Below are 18176 nucleotides of genomic sequence, written 5' to 3'. Positions count from 1 at the left end.
TCTTCTCTATTATCGCCATGGTTTCCGGCGTTGCCTACTCCATTATATCCTTATTGGAACACCTGTGATATGTTTATAGTATTTATTTAAATTTTACTATTTGTAAATTAACTTTATTGTTAAGCTTAATTAAGTTATGAATAGTATAAAAGACTATATTTTAAATTTCTTTTAAAGTTAATTCACTGCTGTACGAGTTATGTAAGATAAGTTAATGTAATTATTTGGTATAGGCTGTGTTACGCAGGTCGGCGTCCTCACGAATTCTATAAATCATTCTTCAAATTAAAAACGCCTGCTACTTTGTAATCGCAATACTGTTAACTTCAAAATTGACAAATAATTTTCATTTATTGCACCAATTATGGAATAATGCCTACAATTTGTAATTTTTTATTAGTGGGTACAGATCAGTTATCTGCTGTTTTCAATCATCGCTTAACAATATTGAACGCCTCTACCTTTATTACCAAAAGGTATTATTTATTTAAGTATTAAGTTACATAGCATTACTTAACCGCATTTCAAATATATCTCAGATCTTAACATGTAGTACAAAGCTTCTAATCTGCGAATGTAATTTTTTTCCTTTGCAGTTAACATGTCCTTACATAATCAATAATCTTACTTCTTACTAATATTATAAATGCGAAAGTTTAGATGGATGGATGGATGTTTGTTAGTGTTTGTAGCCTAAACGGCTGAACGGATCTCCATGAAATTTGGCACAGGTTTAGTGCATAGTCTGGAAGAACATATAGACTTTTTATCCCGGGAATAGTTACGGTTCCCGTGGGATTCATTAATTTAGTTTTTTAATGTTCACTCGATCAATCTGCAACGGTTCAACATATCTTTTTGAAATTTGGCACAGATATAAAACAAAGTCTGGAGTACACATGAGATAAGCTTCATCCCAGAGAAATGTCCGGTACCCGAGGAATACGTAGCTTTTTGTAATTTATATAGTTCGTATGTTTTCTAATACCACGCGGACGAAGTAGCGGGCAACAGCTCGTGTATCATAAATTAGATAGGATAGAAAAAAACAGTGAATATAAATTATACATAATAAAAACAAAATGATGTATACTGTTATATAATGTAAATAGATTAGTGTAATTTTATTTAAAAGTAATCAATTTTGAATACTTGTAAATTTCATTTAAAATTTAATAATACGAAACGTTTTATATCACGATCATACAATTTGTACGGTTGCTAACTTGACCGTAAAGTTGTGCTAAAGGCAGACACAAAATAAACAGTGTGTAACAGAAATAAAAGCCTTTTATTGCGTATTTATTTGAATTTTATGTTTGTCTGTTGACCCTTATGTCCTGGAGCAATTCGTGTAGCGATCTGGTAGACACATTAATAAAATAACTTTCAGATTTATCTATAAACTAAATAAAAAGAAAAATAATCACAAGAATGTACACAGTGAGCTAACTTCTACAGCAAGTTAACAGTGGTAGAGCCCGTTTTAACATCTTCGCATGAATAGGTCGGCTCGCCCGGTGTAATACCACGACCACACTAAAGATAGGCTTGAAGTGAAAGCAATTCCGCGTTTCGTCTGATGAGTGTGGTTCCGAAGCCCTAATTTAAGTCTCTTTCCCTTTCCATCCTCTTGATATGAGGAAAGGATGGGAAGCTAAAGTGGATTTGACGGTGGAGGAGATGCATAAGAAGGGGTCTTCTTTATGTGCGTCTCCTCCTCCGTCAATTAAGGGTAGGCAACGCATCTGCAATTGCGGATGTTTATGAGCAGCGGTCCCTTTCCATTTCGTTGAATTCAGGTGGCCGTTTGTTCGTTTGCCTCCTTATATTATAAAAAAAAAACTTACCCAAATGATCAACTACATTATTTTCCTATTAACATCGCTCTCTGTCACTCATTCTATGCGTTATATCTCCCTTCCCTTTCTTGTAACGAAATGCGACACCGTGACGCATCATCAATTTCAATCTCTGAAAGAATTATTAGATCACCTTGACAATTTCATAATATTCAATTCGTGATGTATAGATGCTTCATTGTCATTTGCAATTCACGTTATTATCGAACAATATGACTTTGATAATCACATACATGATATTGTAATGATATAATCGTGTCTCGATAATTACTGTTGTCCCACACGCGATGGCCAGTACATCCTGCAGTGATTATCTATCTTACTAATATCATAAATGCGAAGGTTTAGATGGATGGATGTTAGAGTTTGTAGCCTAACCGACTGATTGGATTTCGATGAAATTTGGAATAGATGTAGAGGATAGTCTGGAAGAACAGCTAGGCTACTCAATTCAATTCCACGCGGATGGAGTCGCAGGCGAAAGCTAGTTTATAATGATTTAGATGACATATGATGCTTTGGAGACAATGTGTCTGGAATGGTGAAGCGAATACATCGTCAGCTCAAAATTTAAATAAGGTTAACTATGACCAAAACAAGACTTCAAATACCATATTTTGAATCCATAATTATTGTTCACATTACTCGTATTATAACTAGATATTTATCAACTAATTGAAATGAAATGTTCTAGGAAAATGTTATAAATGTGTTTTTTACGATACTTAATGTTACATTCAAAGACATATTAAAATAAGCACCTTTTGTGGACATAAGTCCACTAATGTAAGGGAAATTTACTCTAAGAGGCTAGTTAATTTTCCATTTTCCATCTGAGTATATAAGTAACATATTTAAAAACATGTAGGTGTTAAAATGAACAGCATGTAACGTTTTCGATTGGTAATAATAAAACAAACTGCATTAATAACGAGATAGCTAGTAATATCGAGAGTTAATTACTGCTCCGAACGTGATTTTGGGTTGAAAATCCATTTTTACAAATGATTTATTCGTTTATTTGTTAAACTAATGAGCGGTAAAATCGGTTGATATTGGAATGTTAACCACATTGTTATTTATTAACAAATAACTCGCATACATTTTGTCTGTATTTACTAATGTGGTAATATCTGGGGATTTTTGTCCAGGATCAAAAAAACTTGATAATTAACTTGTAAAAAAAATGAATCTGAAAAATAACATAAGATAGGATTTAAATTAGGTGAAAAATAAAAATAGAGTAGTAAGTTTATTTGATTCACGACACTCATTTTATATGGGAAATCTAAGTTATCATCAGCCTCACTTGTAACTTAATTCCGTTAAGTTGTAAAGTTATTTAGTCGCAGCTTCGTTAACAGACACATTTGCTTAACAGTTTAAGTGCATCTTGTTTATATTAAGTTTATGCTAAACGTGAATGTGTTTTCACCGAGGTAATACATGGATTCAAGCAAATTTTCATCCCTATCAAATATACTAATATTAAAATGCGAAAGTTTAGATGGATTGATGGATGGATGTTTGTTAGAGTTTGTAGCCTTAACAGCTGAACGTATTTCTATGAAATTTGGTATAAATGTATAGGATAGTCTGGAAGAACACAAAGGCTACCCAATTTTTGTTTGTGTTAATTCCGCGCGGATGGAGTTGCCGGCAAAAGCTAGTATCTTATAAAAACCTATGTTTTAAGCATGTTTTCGGCCATTAAAACAATAACAATGGAGTTGTTTACAATCATTTCTGTCATTAATACTGTAGGTAGAAAACATTTTCACAACATAACAAATCAAAATATCTAATCACTAGTATTGTAACAATAGGATTAAGTTCAGAAGGGCAAAATGAAAGGAAGGAAGCTCTCAGCAAGGGATATTAAATTCTGAGGCAAAAGCTCTTTTCATCTTAATAATAAACGATCCAAATAATATTATACTGAGAATAGATGGGTTATAGATTTAATATCTATAAATTGTATTTATAAATTGTAATATCTATAAATCTATAACTGTTAAAATAGCAAGTTTTTTATATAATAAAGATGGCAAACGAGCAAGCGGCCACCTGAATCCAAACTGGCGAAGTGACCGCTGCCCATAGAGTTTCGCAATAGCTGAAGCGTTGCCTACCTTTAATCGACGGAGGAGGAAACGTACATAAAGAAGATATTTCCCCTTCCTATGCGTCTGCTCTAGCTAAAAAAGGTAAAAAAGAAATAGTGGTTAAAGTTGGGCCTCCGGCACACAGTCATCAGGCTGTACCCGGAATTGCTCCCACTTCACCAATGTCTGTTTAGTCTACTTATATGTCATAGCATAAGTGTCTATTTATGACAATAGACTTCTTTACACAGTACGCCTTTTACCTAAAATCAATTTGGAAAACATCGCACGATTTGGCATACATTACGTGTCTTATAAATGATTAAAGTCAGGTACTCGTAGAAAGTCTTGTGTCAATTTACTTTCTTCAAATATTGAACTTGTACGTCTTTGTTATTTTCTAGCGACTGTTTAATGAAAATTGTTATTCAAAGGTTATAATTATGACTAGAAAGTCGTGGCAAAAATTTTAAATGTCAATTCGCCTTTATTTTAAGAAATGTTAATTATTTTTGTAATTTTCTGATAATATCAAATAATATTGTGTTTTACGCTTGTTCATTTCCTCTATGGTATAAAATAATACAGCTATTGTAACTTATTCAGTTTTGTTATTTCCAAAAGTCAACTAAATACTATTATAGCAGAAAGTAATAAATCACTTTTGCGAGATTGCGAAATAATCGAGTAAATGAGTAAGCGTGGGAAGGATAATCAACCAAATCTATACTTACATTAATCCATCATTACATTTAGTGTGGAGAAATATATAAAGGTCATAAAGGTCATGTTCATCTCACCGTTCATATCCTACTCCCGTAGGGTCAGCTCACCGAGTTTCATCCTCCAGGTTACGACCACTCCCTAGTGACGACTGTGATGAGGGAAGATATGAAGAAGGGTCTTGAAGAATGCATGAAACATAAACGTATGTAATCAAAAATAATTTTATTGCAAATATTTTTTTACCAGCTAATGCTAACAACTCTCTATACGGAAACTTTTTTAATTAAAAGTGAGCTGAATAAATGCCATGTAATTTTACAACAAACATTTTATTCAATTAAATTCCAGAAATTCTAATAAAGGCTTAGAGATATTTGATTGGAGTCATGTGACAAAGTTCTTCGATAATTCAAGATTCTTGGGATCGGTTTATTCTTTACTAATTTTATTTGTAACAATTTTTGCGTTTTAAATTACAAAAAAGTTATTTAAATTTGTCTCCGCTTCTATTAAATATAGACGAGTATACTTCTGTATTTTGTAGATTACAGAAAAATGTCAGGAAATTATAGTTAGTGCAAATGTACACACAGCGGTTTGCTGGTTCTATCTATCAACTCCTGTGGAGAGGAAAGTAACAGTTTAGTCACTACAGGGCGTCACACAAACTTAATATTCAAAAGAGGAGCCGATATATAGCACCGCTTTGCTCAACATTATCGCATTTCACCTTAGTTTTGATAGTGTAATATGTGTCGAACGGCGCTGTTATTAATTTCCTTAGGTTGTTTAGGACTCTGTGTTGGCACAGGTAAGTTATGTACAAGAATTCATAGTAAATACCTAAATGTGATACAAAAACGCTGCAATCTTTGGTGCTTCGTCTTCGTCACATTGTTCTATCCCTTTACAATAAAAGACATAGCTCAAATATATGGCATGGAATTACTTAAACGGCATGTACATCGATGTAGAAGGAAAAAAGGACTCATTTCAATATCGTGCCATATCTGTTAATCTAACGCTGATTCAGTTCCTTTTTTCACAGGCGCTTTTACACGTGGTAAAAAGCGTTGAAACATAACAAATACATTTCCAAGCATTGTGTTACGTCGTAGTGGTTTTAAAAAGGGCGCTTATCGTGGATTGTTGCATTTTGAACGTATGGATGCCAAGCGTTTAAAAAAGGGTTTAAAAATTGATATACTTATAGAATTTAAAATTTAATTTCAGATATAATATTATCAGAAAGAGTACCGTTGAATGGTAAAGTCTCAGAAATAACAAAAGAGAGTGACACGAATGCAGAGGAACGTATAGTGGGAGGTAGGAACGCGACCTGCGAAGAGTTCCCGCATCAAGTCAGCTTTGTCGTAAACAACTCATATTTCTGCGGAGGATTTATCATCAGCGATCAGTACATACTGACCGCGGCACATTGCGCACAAGAGTAAGATTGTTTCTTTCTTACATTGCTAAAGACATTCTGACATAAATTCAGATACAGTATTAATTAATTTTAACTAAAGTATCTTTTATAATCGTACTGAAATAAATTATAATCTAGAATATCAAATATTTCGTCAACAGGGTCGACCCATCGACAGTTGTGATGAGAATTGGCAGCACATGGAGAAAGAATGGTACCAAAGTGACGGTCACAGAAGTCATTCCCTACCCGGAGTACAACAATCCACCTTACGACAAGGACGTAGCTGTTATGAAGATATCTGAGCCGTTGCAGTTTGACGCATGCACTCAGCCAATTGCGCTGCCTGCTAAAGGGTTATCAGCTAGCTATGGCGAGGTTATCACAGTTAGTGGATGGGGACGTACTAAGGTATGTACATATGAATATAATGTTATGACACAATTTGTAGGTCTACTCATTAGTCTCCTTCTTGTCTATTCTAGAAGTTAAACATGAAAATCTAATAAAAGTAATGCTGGCATATCACAAGTCCAGTCAATTAGCAAGGATGGTCAATTAATAACGAGTATTTAACAACTTTATAGAAATTCTAAACGCTATCACAGAAATGTGTCAATTTAACTCAATTCCCTTGTTTTATCTGGTAAGTAATCTACATTAAAGCCCTCAGTTTTAGTGGAACTTCTTTTTCAGCAAGGTGTTACCATGATTCCTGACAGATTGATGGCAGTAAACCTGACTGTGGTGAACCACACGCTTTGTCGGGCGGCTTACCTACCCCTCTCTATCACTGAGAACATGCTGTGCGCAGGAAATTTCTTTCTAGGAGGACAGAGCACTTGTCAGGTAAATTTGAATTAACTGCAATTAATTACATTGAGTATATCTTTCAGTAAACTTCCATAACACTAAGAATTAACATTTTTGATGTGAACATAAGAAAAACATAATAAGCAATGTATCACAAAAATAGACACAGAAAATATATTTGTATAATACAAATAGAACAAAAGTTTATCTCGAGTATACGAACCTTATTAAGACCCGCATAGGTTGTCTTTTTTATGTTTTTGAAAGGTCTTAATATCAGCAATCTTTATGTCCTATTTTCTGTATAAATATAAGAATGCTAACAGTAGAATAAATCCTATCAAAGGGCGATTCCGGTGGCATTGGTGCGATCAACAATGTAGCGCGCGGCATCGTGTCATTCGGCCGGGGCTGCGGTCAGCCGCTCGCTCCGAGTGTATTCACAGATATCTCCGCGCCGGATATGAGAGACTTCATCACCAAGCATACCGGACTGTAGACTAAATATTAAGTTTTAAATATAGAATCTAATTTATATTATACGATTATGGTTAAAAAACAGTTTTTTTATTTTTCATGTGTCATAAAGGTATTTATTTATCGATCGTGGTATTTCGTCCCCATTTTCTCCATTTTGGAAACTCGAATTATAGATAGGAAGGGAAAAAAATATCAAGCAGAACCCTTTATAAAGAGAAATATAAAGAGAATTAATTTTTATGAATCAAGCCAAGTGTGCTTACGCTTGGCCTGGCTGAATAGTAAGGGATACACACAACATTTACTACCGGAGCATTGAAAATTGTCCTTGATCCTGCATATCTCCGTACCTTTCCGTTGATAAATTTACATTGAATTACATTGAAATGATTAACATATATAGTAAGGACAGGAAAAAAATACCATTGAAGTGATGTGGGTAATTCTAAACAAATATAAAATCAGATAAATTTGAATAGATAAGTTCTGTTTGCTAACAAACTAGTTAGTTGCAAGTTAAGTCCATGTTAGTCGACATTCATTTAGTTTACTTCAAACGCGATGTGGTCTTCGGTGTTCGTATATTTGGTCTTGTGTGGATTCTTGCTGGCGTATCGTGAGTAATTTAATCATAAAAATATTCTAGCTTTATAGTAGAACGACCTGTGGGTGTAGGTTTTATGTCTATTTTAACATATCTCCTGGTATCTTCTATCTAAATACTATTTAAAAAAATAACTAAAAAATACTAAATTAAAAAAATGTTTTGAATGAATTACAAACTTTCATTTCTGCTAATATAATCTACATTTCCATCAAATAACTATTACTCAAAGTACTTCAAAATAATCAATAAAGAACATTTTTATACTTGCGCTTTGCCAAAAATATAAAATTCCTTGTGACAGATATGAACATTTTTGTCGAGTCATCAACATTTTTAGAACTTTCAGAAATTGAATTAACTGGAAAAAAGATATACGATGAGCTAACTGAAGAAGATAATGTAAGAAAGCCCCAACTTAGTAAGATAGTCGGAGGGCGGGACGCAACCTGTGAGGAGTTCCCTCACCAAGTTAACTTTATTGTGAACAACTCTTTCTTCTGTGGGGGCTTCATTATACATGAACGATTTATTCTAACAGCTGCACATTGTGCACAAGAGTACGTATAGACCATTGCTACTACTAAGTCATCTTCCCCCGCCCACCCTTATCCTACTCACGTAGGGTCGAGGTTTTCCTTCTCCAGGCAAGTCTATCTTTCGTCACCTTAGACACTCTCTTCTTGATCATGTCTCCCTTCACACAATCCATCCATATATTTCTAGGTTTATCTTTACCTGTATTCTTCTCCACACTCGTAACTAAATTTCTTTGATTACTCCTACTAAATTTTTCAAATTTCGAATTATTCAAGAATTTCATTTTATAAATCACTTCTACTTTATTGTTAATTCCTTCTTTCTAAAAAGCATGTAACGTATCTCCTAAGATAAAAGGAACCTTTGGCAATGAAGATGTCTTTAAACACTAATGGCCCTAACCTTGTTTTGCCTTTCTTAAATCTCTATCTCTATCTCTATCTAATATCTTTAAACAATACAAAGTTGTAAAAGTTGAAGGGGAACTTCTCAAACCTCGACGTTCTTCTAAAGTCTTATTTTCTTTTCAGTGTCGATCCATCCACTGTCGTACTAAGAACAGGGAGTTCTTACCGAAAGAACGGTACAATAGTACCGATAGAAGAAGTTATACCACATCCAGAATATAATGATCCCCCACTCGATAAAGATATAGCTGTATTCAAGACAGCTACGCCTATTGAGTTTAATGCGTGCACTCAGCCTATAAAATTACCAATGAGGGGATTTTCACCACTGGCGCGATCAGAAATGGCCGTCAGTGGTTGGGGACGAACCAGGGTAATGCTTTTTAATGAATAGTATTATACAACAAGCGTCAGAAAACATCGAGGTCCTTCTCAATGCCAATGGATATCCGCAACACCACAGAAATAACAGACGAGTTTTCAATCTTTGATTAAGAGCTACATTAGCTTTTTTATAAAATTCCAATTTTGAGTTTAGATTTGTAATTTTGTTGTGTTTTTCAGGAAGGGGCATCAAAGCTACCAGATAGGCTGATGGCAGTCAATCTAACCGTTGTTGATCGTAGGCTGTGTACCCTAGCTTATGCGGGAACGTTTACAAACAACATGTTCTGCGCTGGAAACTTCTATTTTGGAGGGAAAAGCGCTTGTCAGGTATCACCTTACACATTACGCATTCTTATTCGTTCATAGGATTTTTAGGTTTGATTATTTGATGACTAGAGAGTCTAAAAATGTAAAGAAATCTAAAAATGGCATCTTACTAATATTATAAATGCGAAATTTTAGATGGATGGATGGATGTTTGTTAGAGTTTGTAGCTTAAACGGCTGAACGGATCTCCATGAAATTTGGCATAGACCTAGAAGATAGTCTGGAAGAACACATAGCCCACTCGCTTTTGTTTTTTTTAAATCCACGCGGACGGTGTTGCGCCCCAAAGCTAGTAATAAATAAAGTAAGGCCATATTTACGATAGCCACTCTCCCCTTGTTCCTTCATATTTTACCTGGAGGCTATGAAATTTACATTTAATATAAACGCCAAGAAGGATGTATGTGGACAACATTATGTCGCTGTTGACGGAGTCTAGCTCACTGCGGAGCTCCGGGATTTAACGGCGTGCAACAATCTCGAATAATTGCACACTGCAAATATACCTCCATGAATAAACGCTTACAAAATTAACAGGTAAAGCTCTCGGGGATTCTAATCTATAGAGGTATATTATGGTTTGCTTCTGTTACGTCTATATTATCACTATATTTGGTATGCTATTAATTCCTGGTATAGTTATTTTCACATATTTTAGCTATCTAAATTCTTTAGTGCGCTGTGTAATATTCTCAATTATCGAATCGAATCAATACCTCAAAATGCGTTCTGCGTAGCGATTAGATGTTAGATTTAGTATGTGAAGCAAAACATGCAAGTCGATATTTATCCCATTACATTATAAACTGTTTCTTCTAGTAATCTCTAAAATATTTTTATGGTTTGCTACAACCTAGATAAAACGATAACTTTATTACGGCCCGGTTTATTTTATTGTAGGCTCCATTCGCGAGGAATTAAAAAAAAACAAGCAAGTAACCTATGAGTTCTTCAAGACTATACATCTATGCCAAATTTGATCGAGATCCGTTCAACTGTTACTACAAACCCTAACAAACATCCATCTAACTAAACTTTCGCATTTATAATATTACTATAATTCATTGTCACCAGGGTGATTCGGGTGGGGTTGGTGCTGTGGATGGTGTGGCCAGAGGGGTCGTGTCGTACGGTCGGTTATGCGGCCAGCCGTTAGCGCCGACAGTCTTCGCTAACATAGCCTCACCGGAGCTGCGAGATTTCATCACCAGCGTTACAGGATTATAACAATAAAATTGATAAGGATTCTGTGATTATCTTTTATTCAACCCTATATGTTGACAACCTCTGCTCATTCTTATCCCAGTTTTTTTTTTCTAAAAAATAAGTAGGACGTAATTATGTTTGTTCATTTATTACAAATAAAAACATTCTGGCATGTATGCTGCAACTTTAACAACAATTTATTGATATCCTTTAATTAAGTCATAATTTTAAATTAGGTAAGATAAAAATGATATCAAAATATATATTTAACGTTGTCATTGACAGATTATAAATAATATAAGAGGGTTATACTTAAGTAAGGAATATTAAATATTAAACGTCTTAAAGAAACTAGGAGGATAGACAAGAGGATGTTTCAATTGTTTTTATTTTTTTTTACTTACAGTACTATCGAACTATCAAATACTTTATCAAACGTTAGATTAATGGTATAGTATAGTTTGATTATTTTAATACATTATATTTAATTCTTGATGAAGAATTTAATTATCCATATAAACAAAGAAAATTCTCGTTAAATTCCTAAGTACATGTCTGTATTTTAATCTTTAAAAAAGCATTAAAATTTTAATCATGAGGGTAGCAATTAAGTTCTGCTTTTACACATATAAATAGCATGTTTAAAGCAAACATTGCAATTGTTTTTTAACACCGATTCAGTTTATATGCCAATCAATATGTGGCGTTGGATATTTATTTGCAGTTTAACATATCTTTCGTCTCTGGAATCACGTGAGTTTACAAGAACATAATTATTATACCCAAAATTTTAACGAAACCAATCTTGAAAGGGTCCTTCGGAAAGAGGAAGGAATAAGGGAAGGGAGAGGTCAAACCATCCTAATCCAAGGAAACAGAGTAACATTATCTGACTTTTTAATTACCTTGACAATACTTTTAATTGAACATTAATAAAGAACGTTAACATTGATAACGAAAACATTTAATCTTGTCCATAAATGAACTACCGAAATTAAACAAAACGACGATCCTTATACGGTTTTGAATATTGTTCCTTGTGAGTTTATCTTTATAAATTTGATTTAGTTAATTGCTTTTTTAATGTTAGATATATTTCAATCTAAACTTTACTCTTTAATAACATCTAACAATCATTAAAGAAGCGGTAAGTAAACCTATCACTTATATGTGTGGTTTAGTTATAATTTAAAGGAGCGTGCTCAGATTAGGTTCAGTCATTCCCTGAATACGCTGCTTATCTTTTGACATATTGTCTTTGTTATTTTTGAATAAGTGCTAATGTAATACTTGTGACAGTAAAAATATATCTTATAATTTAGAAATCATCGTATCAGAGCGAGTGCCAGTTAATGGCCCTCCAATAACCAGCGATCCAGTAGACAACCCGCTCGGTGAACCTGAGGTCAGGATAGTGGGGGGTGTCAATACCACATGCACAGAATTCCCCCACCAAATTAGTTTCATTGTGAACAACTCGTTCTTCTGTGGGGGGTTCATCGTCAGTGAACGGTTCATTCTCACAGCCGCACATTGCGCTCAAAAGTAAGAGTACCTTGATATACTTAAATGTTTGCTTGTGAGATTCTTATTTTAACTGCGGATACAACAATTTAATATTTGGTTGTCGTCGGACTTGCTTTTGATTACTCTAAAAGCGCTACAATATATTGAGTTTTAAATTATCTGGTGAATTACTTCGTGAGTTCAAAAGCAGGGTAGACTACTTAAGTATCAATATTCTGAATTTACACAGCTATATAAAAGATTCAATATTATCCTACGGGAAAAGGGTCGAATAATCTTTATCGTTTTAATATTCGTAGACCAATTGGATTAAATCCCAGAGTTAAAGCAAAGTCAATTTTGATCGTTGTTTGGCTTCAATTTAGATTCATTACTTTCGCAAATAACTAGTTGAGTAGTAAATTTACTATTTCCGAATTGCCAATTTAAGTTTTTGAGTAGTTTTACTGAGGAAATAATAAGAAAATAATTATTTTCTTAGTTGAATGTTTAATCTTATTTAAAATATTTTAGCGTGGACCCATCAACCGTAGTATTACGAGCTGGAAGCACTTTTCGTAGAAATGGTACTATTATACCAATCATAGAAGTCATTCCACACCCTGAATATGATAATCCACCGTTTGACAAAGATATAGCTGTAATGAAGACAGAAGAAACTATACAGTTCAATTCCTGCACACAACCAATTGCTCTACCACCTAAAGGATTGACAGCGAGAGCTGGGAGTAAAATACTTGTGAGCGGATGGGGACGCACACAGGTAAAGTTTAAATGGTCGTCTTAGCTTATATTCGTCCTCGTCCATCTGGACTGTCTTAGTTAGAAGTTAAACCACACAAACATACTGCAGTTTCCTTTACCATAAGAACGTGGGTAGAAGGAGGCAAAGTTTATCACAGTTGATCCATTGGCAAGCAGCAATAGATGATATCATTTTACTGTTCCAGGAAGGCGCTTCGACAATACCTGAGCGGCTGATGGCAGTCAACTTAACGGTAGTAGACCGCAGAGCCTGCCGGCTTGCATACATCGCGGATGTTAACATAACAAGGAACATGTTGTGCGCCGGTAACTTTTTCCTGGGAGGAGAGAGCACCTGTCAGGTATTACTTCTAGAACTCACTTGCTCTTGCAATGTTTTCTTTTGTATTCTTCTATACGGTCAGTAATATTTTAAGGGTTCCATATTTGTGGTTGACCTATGATATATTATATTTTAGGGAGACTCAGGAGGTGTGGGTTCGATCGATGGTGTAGCCCGTGGTATCGTTTCATTTGGCCGGGGCTGTGGAGAGCCGCTATCGCCCAGCGTCTTCACGGACATCTCCGCTCCCATGATGAGAGACTTCATTACACAATATACAGGACTTTAGATTAAGACGTGTTAAAGAAATTTAAACTTTTTCTTTAATAGCAAATGTTAAATATCTTTATGACACCGAAATGCGTTAAAAAGTCTGTAATGTTTTTTTATTTATATTTATTTTGCTTTTACAATGATACGTGTAGTTAGTATTGAAAGAAATCCGTTCAAATTTTAGTCAAGTTGTAGAAACTTAATAGGAAATATTTAAACACTGTTAATCTTTTCATAATTGTTTAGTTGATTTGAAGGAAAATAGTTTGCATGACAATAGCAAATACCGACATAGGTATATATTAAAGTGCTATTTTAAACATGTGGGTTATTTAAATTATCGTTCCGCGCTAAATACATCCTCCGTTTGTACTTGATCGCATTTTTGCATTCAATGAGGTTAAGTTCGTCTAGCAGTGATCATGTTACTTGCTATTATCATTTGTTTATTTTGCAACACATCTTCGTTAGCAAGTAGTAAGTATGTTTGTATCTACCTATTTAGTATCTGTTCCCATATCCCTATCCCTTATAAGTAGAATAATAATCCCTAAAGAACATATTAAAAGGCATATTTTTCATCAGAGATCATTCAATCGGAAAGAGTGGCATTACGAAGCGAGGCCGTTCCACAGAGTAATAAAGGTTCAGATAGGATCGTGGGAGGTCGTCTCGCAACATGTGAGGAGTTTCCCCATCAGGTCAGCTTCGTCGTTAACAACTCTTACTTCTGCGGAGGATTTATCGTCAGTAATCGATTCATACTGACAGCTGCACATTGCGCTCAAAAGTAAGTACTTATGAGTGAACTAGGTTTTGAATAGTTCGTATAAAATAGATAATAAATTTTCAATTACGTGTCTAAATTTTTTATTCATAGTCCAATTAACGAAGTTTTACGTATTTTTAAGCGTTGACCCATCAACTGTATTACTTCGTTCGGGAAGCACTTTTCGACAGAACGGTACGATTATACCAATAGCTGAAGTTATTCCTTATCCTGGATACAATAAGCCTCTATTTGACAAAGACATCGCCGTAATGAGGACTGCAAAAGACATAGAGTTCAATTCCTGCACACGACCGATAGCGTTACCTTCAAGAGGAAAACCGTTGCGGGCTGGAAATACTATGACTGTTAGTGGATGGGGTCGGACTCGGGTATGTAATTAATTCTTCGTAATACCTAGGCACATTAATACTCGGTTATATGTATTTTCAATCTCAGAAATGTGTTACACCTACCAACTTGCCGTTTTTACAGCCGTGACATCTTTGTGAAAAACGTATTTTTGTTCCTGTTTTTTTAATGAATATGAAAAGGACGATAATACAGATGTTGGTAGCAGAATCCCATGGTTATGATTGAATACACTTATGCAATATGCAAACTTTATAATGTAAAGATTGCTAAAAATTTCAGCAAGGCGCTTCAACATTACCGGATAGATTGATGGCTGTTGATTTAAATTTAGTCAGTCGTTCTAGATGTCAATCTGCCTACAGCCCTTTGCGGATCACAGAGAATATGCTTTGCGCCGGAAACTTCTTCTTAGGAGGGAAGAGTACATGCCAGGTATATTTGAAATTAATAAAACAATTTAAGAAATAAATCTAATTAAATTATACGATGTTAAGTTATTCCATGCGCAATGATAAAAAAACTTAGTTGGAATACAAGGAAATCGGGTTAGCATGAAACTTTCAAGCGTCAGCTTGTCGTCCCAAAGTTGTTTGGCGAACTTTCACGTACGATGTTCCGTTGAAAATTTTATCTGAAATTATCACCAATGTGTTTGTATAAATATAAGATACCAGAGTTTTTTCAAATATGCGATAAAGTAAAAAGAAGAGATGTATGATATATATTTGACATGACTTATGTTTTTTATTGATGCTCTAAATGTTACAAATACTAATGAAATATTGTTTTATTTTTTGTCCAGGGTGATTCAGGAGGGGTAGGTACTGTTGATGGTGTAGCACGTGGCGTGGTATCTTTCGGCCGGGGGTGCGGGCAGCGGTTTTCTCCAAGCGTGTTTGCGAACCTCGCCTCACCGAACATGAGGGACTTTATCAAGTCGCACACGGGATTATAAACTTCAATTTTATTAACTTTCCTTATTATATGTTTTCGCAGTTTTAACTTATATTTTAACCCTTTTTTAGATGATAGCTGTTGAGTTAAGCAATATATGGAATTTTAAGTAAAAAATTATAAAATTTGTCTTAGCTAAATAATGGATTTTACTATGAATATGTTAGGTATTTATACAATTACTTGTAGATATTCTCCAGCGGTGACAATTGCAGTTAAATTGTGTCAGGAGCTGCAAAGATGGCCAAGCGCCAAGTGCGCTCTTAACAAAACTATTTAATGGTTAGTTCGAAGAGCTCTTAAGAGGAACGTACTGTTACTGCATATATCTTACTTCTTACTTATATTATAAATGCGAAAGTTTAGATGGATAGATGGATGTTTATTAGAGTTTGTAGCCTTAACGGCTGAACGGATTTCGATGAAATTTGGCTTAATAGCTGAACACATAGTCTACTTACTTTTTCTTAATTCCACGCGGACGGAGACGCGGACGAAAGCTAGTTTGTCTTACTTATTACTTGGATAACATTAAAATTTTAACTAAAACTATAAAAACGTGAAAGTTTTATTTGAAACTAAATTACTTTAAAAAATAATTAAGTGTATTTTTTAATAAGCGTGATTGTTTGAAAGTACAAACGCTAGAAAAAATAAATCTAATTCCTTTGTATTAATAACCAAAAATGGACTTTTGATTTCTTTTTTGTTGATCAAAATTGTATAATTGAAAATTAAAAGTCGAACAAAAGTCAATTAAGACATCAAAGAACTAAGTACTTAGGGCATAAATTAAAGATTACAATACAAAGGTATTCGTCCCAACAACCACAACAAGAAAAAAAAACAACAATAATTTAAAATTTTGTTATGGTTTGCAAGAATATAAATTGTAAACTCTGTTTTTATTGAAGGTTCTCGTTGCAAAAAACCTCTTTGGTTGACAAGCAGTTCGTATACAGCCAAAGAGGTGGCATACTGGCCACCAAGATTTTGCCTATTTGAATTTAAAAAAGTTACAGTGAAAAACAAGAGAAGCGCGAAAAGTTTAAACGAGAAAAGATTTGATTGTGATAGATTTAACGCAATGTCGCATTTTTTTTATTTTAACAATGCAATTTTATTAATTAACTACTGTATTTTTGTTGATCAACAATTGAAGATATATTATTTTCATAAAACTAAAGATTTTTATTACAACATTTGCTTCCGCGGAAATCTCATATGCTCTACGATTCATAATCAGTATGTTCCACAACTGTCTATAGAAAAACAAGTCACACAGGTACAATTAGTTGTATATAGTAATGAAATATAATTTAATTGTTTTTGCGTCATGTTATTCAATGTAATATTTTTTTGCCGTAGGAGCAAAAGCCAACTGTGGTACGTATTAATGAAGATATGTTTCAGAAAAAATAATGTAATCATTGACTTTGAAAACTATAGCACAATTGATTAGTCGCACTTTTATTCGTATCAGCTAACATGGAGGTGTCTAAATAATTTAGATTAGTTTGATAAATGACGCATATGAAGTACCCAATTCAATTTATATGAAGTCAAATGCCATACTTAATAGACAGGTATCGTAGTGACGAAACAAACACACATCGAATAATTTTGAACTATCGATATTCGGTTTAAATAATTAACAAACTCAACTAAAATTATTATTTTCTTATTCACTTATTTAGAGGCCAATTCTAGTATTGATAATAGTGTAGAGAATTCAGCGATGACAGAAATAATAGCGAAATCCAATTCGATTATGTACAGCTATAGTAGTAATAGACATTTATTTACTCTCATTATTTGTTATGGTCAATATTAAGTTATAACTATAAATCTGTCGATTCCAACTTCTACAAAATAAAAATCGAAAATCGATAAGATTTATGGCTGATTTCACACAACCCATCCCTACTAAATTTGAAATGAATTATCAAACTAATCAAAATTATTTCGACAAACTATAAACAGTTGAATTAGCTGCGAAACAATCGACAATCGCACAACAGTTGTGCGATAGTTTAGTCAAAGGTGTGGACGCGCTCTAAAGTCGAGAATATTACATTCGAAAGAACTTATTTTCAGAAGTAACGAATCTAAATGAAATTTACTAGCGCGCGGAATTACAATAAAAAACAAAAGCAAGTAGCCTATGTGTTCTTCCAGACAATGTTCTACATCTGCGCCATATTTCATTACGATTGTATAACTGCTTTGGAGAAATGTAGTAACGTCCATCCAAAGCATCTATAGAATGTATAAACTAACTATGAAATAAGCATCTCACTTAATC

At 34.0% G+C, this 18176-nt stretch overlaps 5 protein-coding genes across 6 annotated transcripts in view; all 5 read left to right on the top strand.

The window, feature by feature from the left end:
* LOC106105652 (proton-coupled amino acid transporter 4-like) overlaps positions 1–442 on the top strand; it is a 16341-nt gene extending 15899 nt beyond the window's left edge. Inside the window, exon 11 of the mRNA XM_013286076.1 lies at positions 401–442. Within this exon, the coding sequence (XP_013141530.1) occupies positions 401–442 (42 nt within the window). The remainder of the gene's footprint in view (positions 1–400) is intronic.
* Positions 443–4801: 4359 nt separating this feature from the next.
* On the top strand, positions 4802–7434 carry LOC106105651 (trypsin 3A1-like). The gene is made up of 5 exons (XM_013286075.1): positions 4802–4895; positions 5927–6143; positions 6284–6533; positions 6819–6971; positions 7282–7434. The coding sequence occupies exons 1-5, from the start codon at positions 4847–4849 to the stop codon at positions 7432–7434; spliced, it is 822 nt and encodes a 273-aa protein (XP_013141529.1). The 5' UTR covers positions 4802–4846.
* A 481-nt stretch (positions 7435–7915) lies between these two features.
* On the top strand, positions 7916–10930 carry LOC106105711 (trypsin-like). 2 transcript variants are annotated; one of them, XM_013286138.1, is made up of 5 exons: positions 7916–8031; positions 8369–8579; positions 9090–9339; positions 9531–9680; positions 10755–10930. In XM_013286138.1, the coding sequence occupies exons 1-5, from the start codon at positions 7977–7979 to the stop codon at positions 10905–10907; spliced, it is 819 nt and encodes a 272-aa protein (XP_013141592.1). In that variant the 5' UTR covers positions 7916–7976; the 3' UTR covers positions 10908–10930. The 2 variants fall into 2 exon arrangements, with proteins under 2 accessions (XP_013141592.1, XP_013141590.1); XM_013286136.1 differs by having other exon boundaries at positions 8360–8579.
* A 617-nt stretch (positions 10931–11547) lies between these two features.
* Positions 11548–14095, top strand: LOC106105774 (trypsin 3A1-like). The gene is made up of 5 exons (XM_013286212.1): positions 11548–11639; positions 12209–12431; positions 12927–13176; positions 13364–13519; positions 13637–14095. The coding sequence occupies exons 1-5, from the start codon at positions 11573–11575 to the stop codon at positions 13787–13789; spliced, it is 849 nt and encodes a 282-aa protein (XP_013141666.1). The 5' UTR covers positions 11548–11572; the 3' UTR covers positions 13790–14095.
* Positions 14096–14170: 75 nt separating this feature from the next.
* LOC106105776 (trypsin-2-like) lies at positions 14171–16271 on the top strand. Its single transcript, XM_013286213.1, has 5 exons — positions 14171–14250; positions 14359–14563; positions 14685–14934; positions 15197–15349; positions 15720–16271. The coding sequence occupies exons 1-5, from the start codon at positions 14196–14198 to the stop codon at positions 15870–15872; spliced, it is 816 nt and encodes a 271-aa protein (XP_013141667.1). The 5' UTR covers positions 14171–14195; the 3' UTR covers positions 15873–16271.
* Positions 16272–18176: the final 1905 nt, after the last annotated feature.

Source organism: Papilio polytes, unplaced genomic scaffold (genome assembly GCF_000836215.1).
Source record: "Papilio polytes unplaced genomic scaffold, Ppol_1.0 DF822733.1, whole genome shotgun sequence".
Classification (NCBI taxonomy): domain Eukaryota; kingdom Metazoa; phylum Arthropoda; class Insecta; order Lepidoptera; family Papilionidae; genus Papilio; species Papilio polytes.
Note: the sequence above shows the minus strand (reverse complement) of the source record. Positions and strands in the feature narration are given on the sequence as shown.

Bases quoted from the DNA above. Each gene is read 5' to 3' on its own strand.
- LOC106105651 (XM_013286075.1), top strand. From the start codon at position 4,847: ATGAGGGAAGATATGAAGAAGGGTCTTGAAGAATGCATGAAACATAAA. The intron at 6,144-6,283 runs GTAAGATTGTTT...TTTCGTCAACAG, and splicing joins GCGGCACATTGCGCACAAGA to GGTCGACCCATCGACAGTTG. The intron at 6,534-6,818 runs GTATGTACATAT...CTTCTTTTTCAG, and splicing joins GTGGATGGGGACGTACTAAG to CAAGGTGTTACCATGATTCC.
- LOC106105711 (XM_013286136.1), top strand. From the start codon at position 7,977: ATGTGGTCTTCGGTGTTCGTATATTTGGTCTTGTGTGGATTCTTGCTG. The intron at 9,340-9,530 runs GTAATGCTTTTT...TGTGTTTTTCAG, and splicing joins GTGGTTGGGGACGAACCAGG to GAAGGGGCATCAAAGCTACC. The intron at 9,681-10,754 runs GTATCACCTTAC...CATTGTCACCAG, and splicing joins GAGGGAAAAGCGCTTGTCAG to GGTGATTCGGGTGGGGTTGG.
- LOC106105774 (XM_013286212.1), top strand. From the start codon at position 11,573: ATGCCAATCAATATGTGGCGTTGGATATTTATTTGCAGTTTAACATAT. The intron at 12,432-12,926 runs GTAAGAGTACCT...AAAATATTTTAG, and splicing joins GCCGCACATTGCGCTCAAAA to CGTGGACCCATCAACCGTAG. The intron at 13,177-13,363 runs GTAAAGTTTAAA...TTACTGTTCCAG, and splicing joins GCGGATGGGGACGCACACAG to GAAGGCGCTTCGACAATACC.
- LOC106105776 (XM_013286213.1), top strand. From the start codon at position 14,196: ATGTTACTTGCTATTATCATTTGTTTATTTTGCAACACATCTTCGTTA. The intron at 14,251-14,358 runs GTAAGTATGTTT...ATTTTTCATCAG, and splicing joins CACATCTTCGTTAGCAAGTA to AGATCATTCAATCGGAAAGA. The intron at 15,350-15,719 runs GTATATTTGAAA...TTTTTTGTCCAG, and splicing joins GAGGGAAGAGTACATGCCAG to GGTGATTCAGGAGGGGTAGG.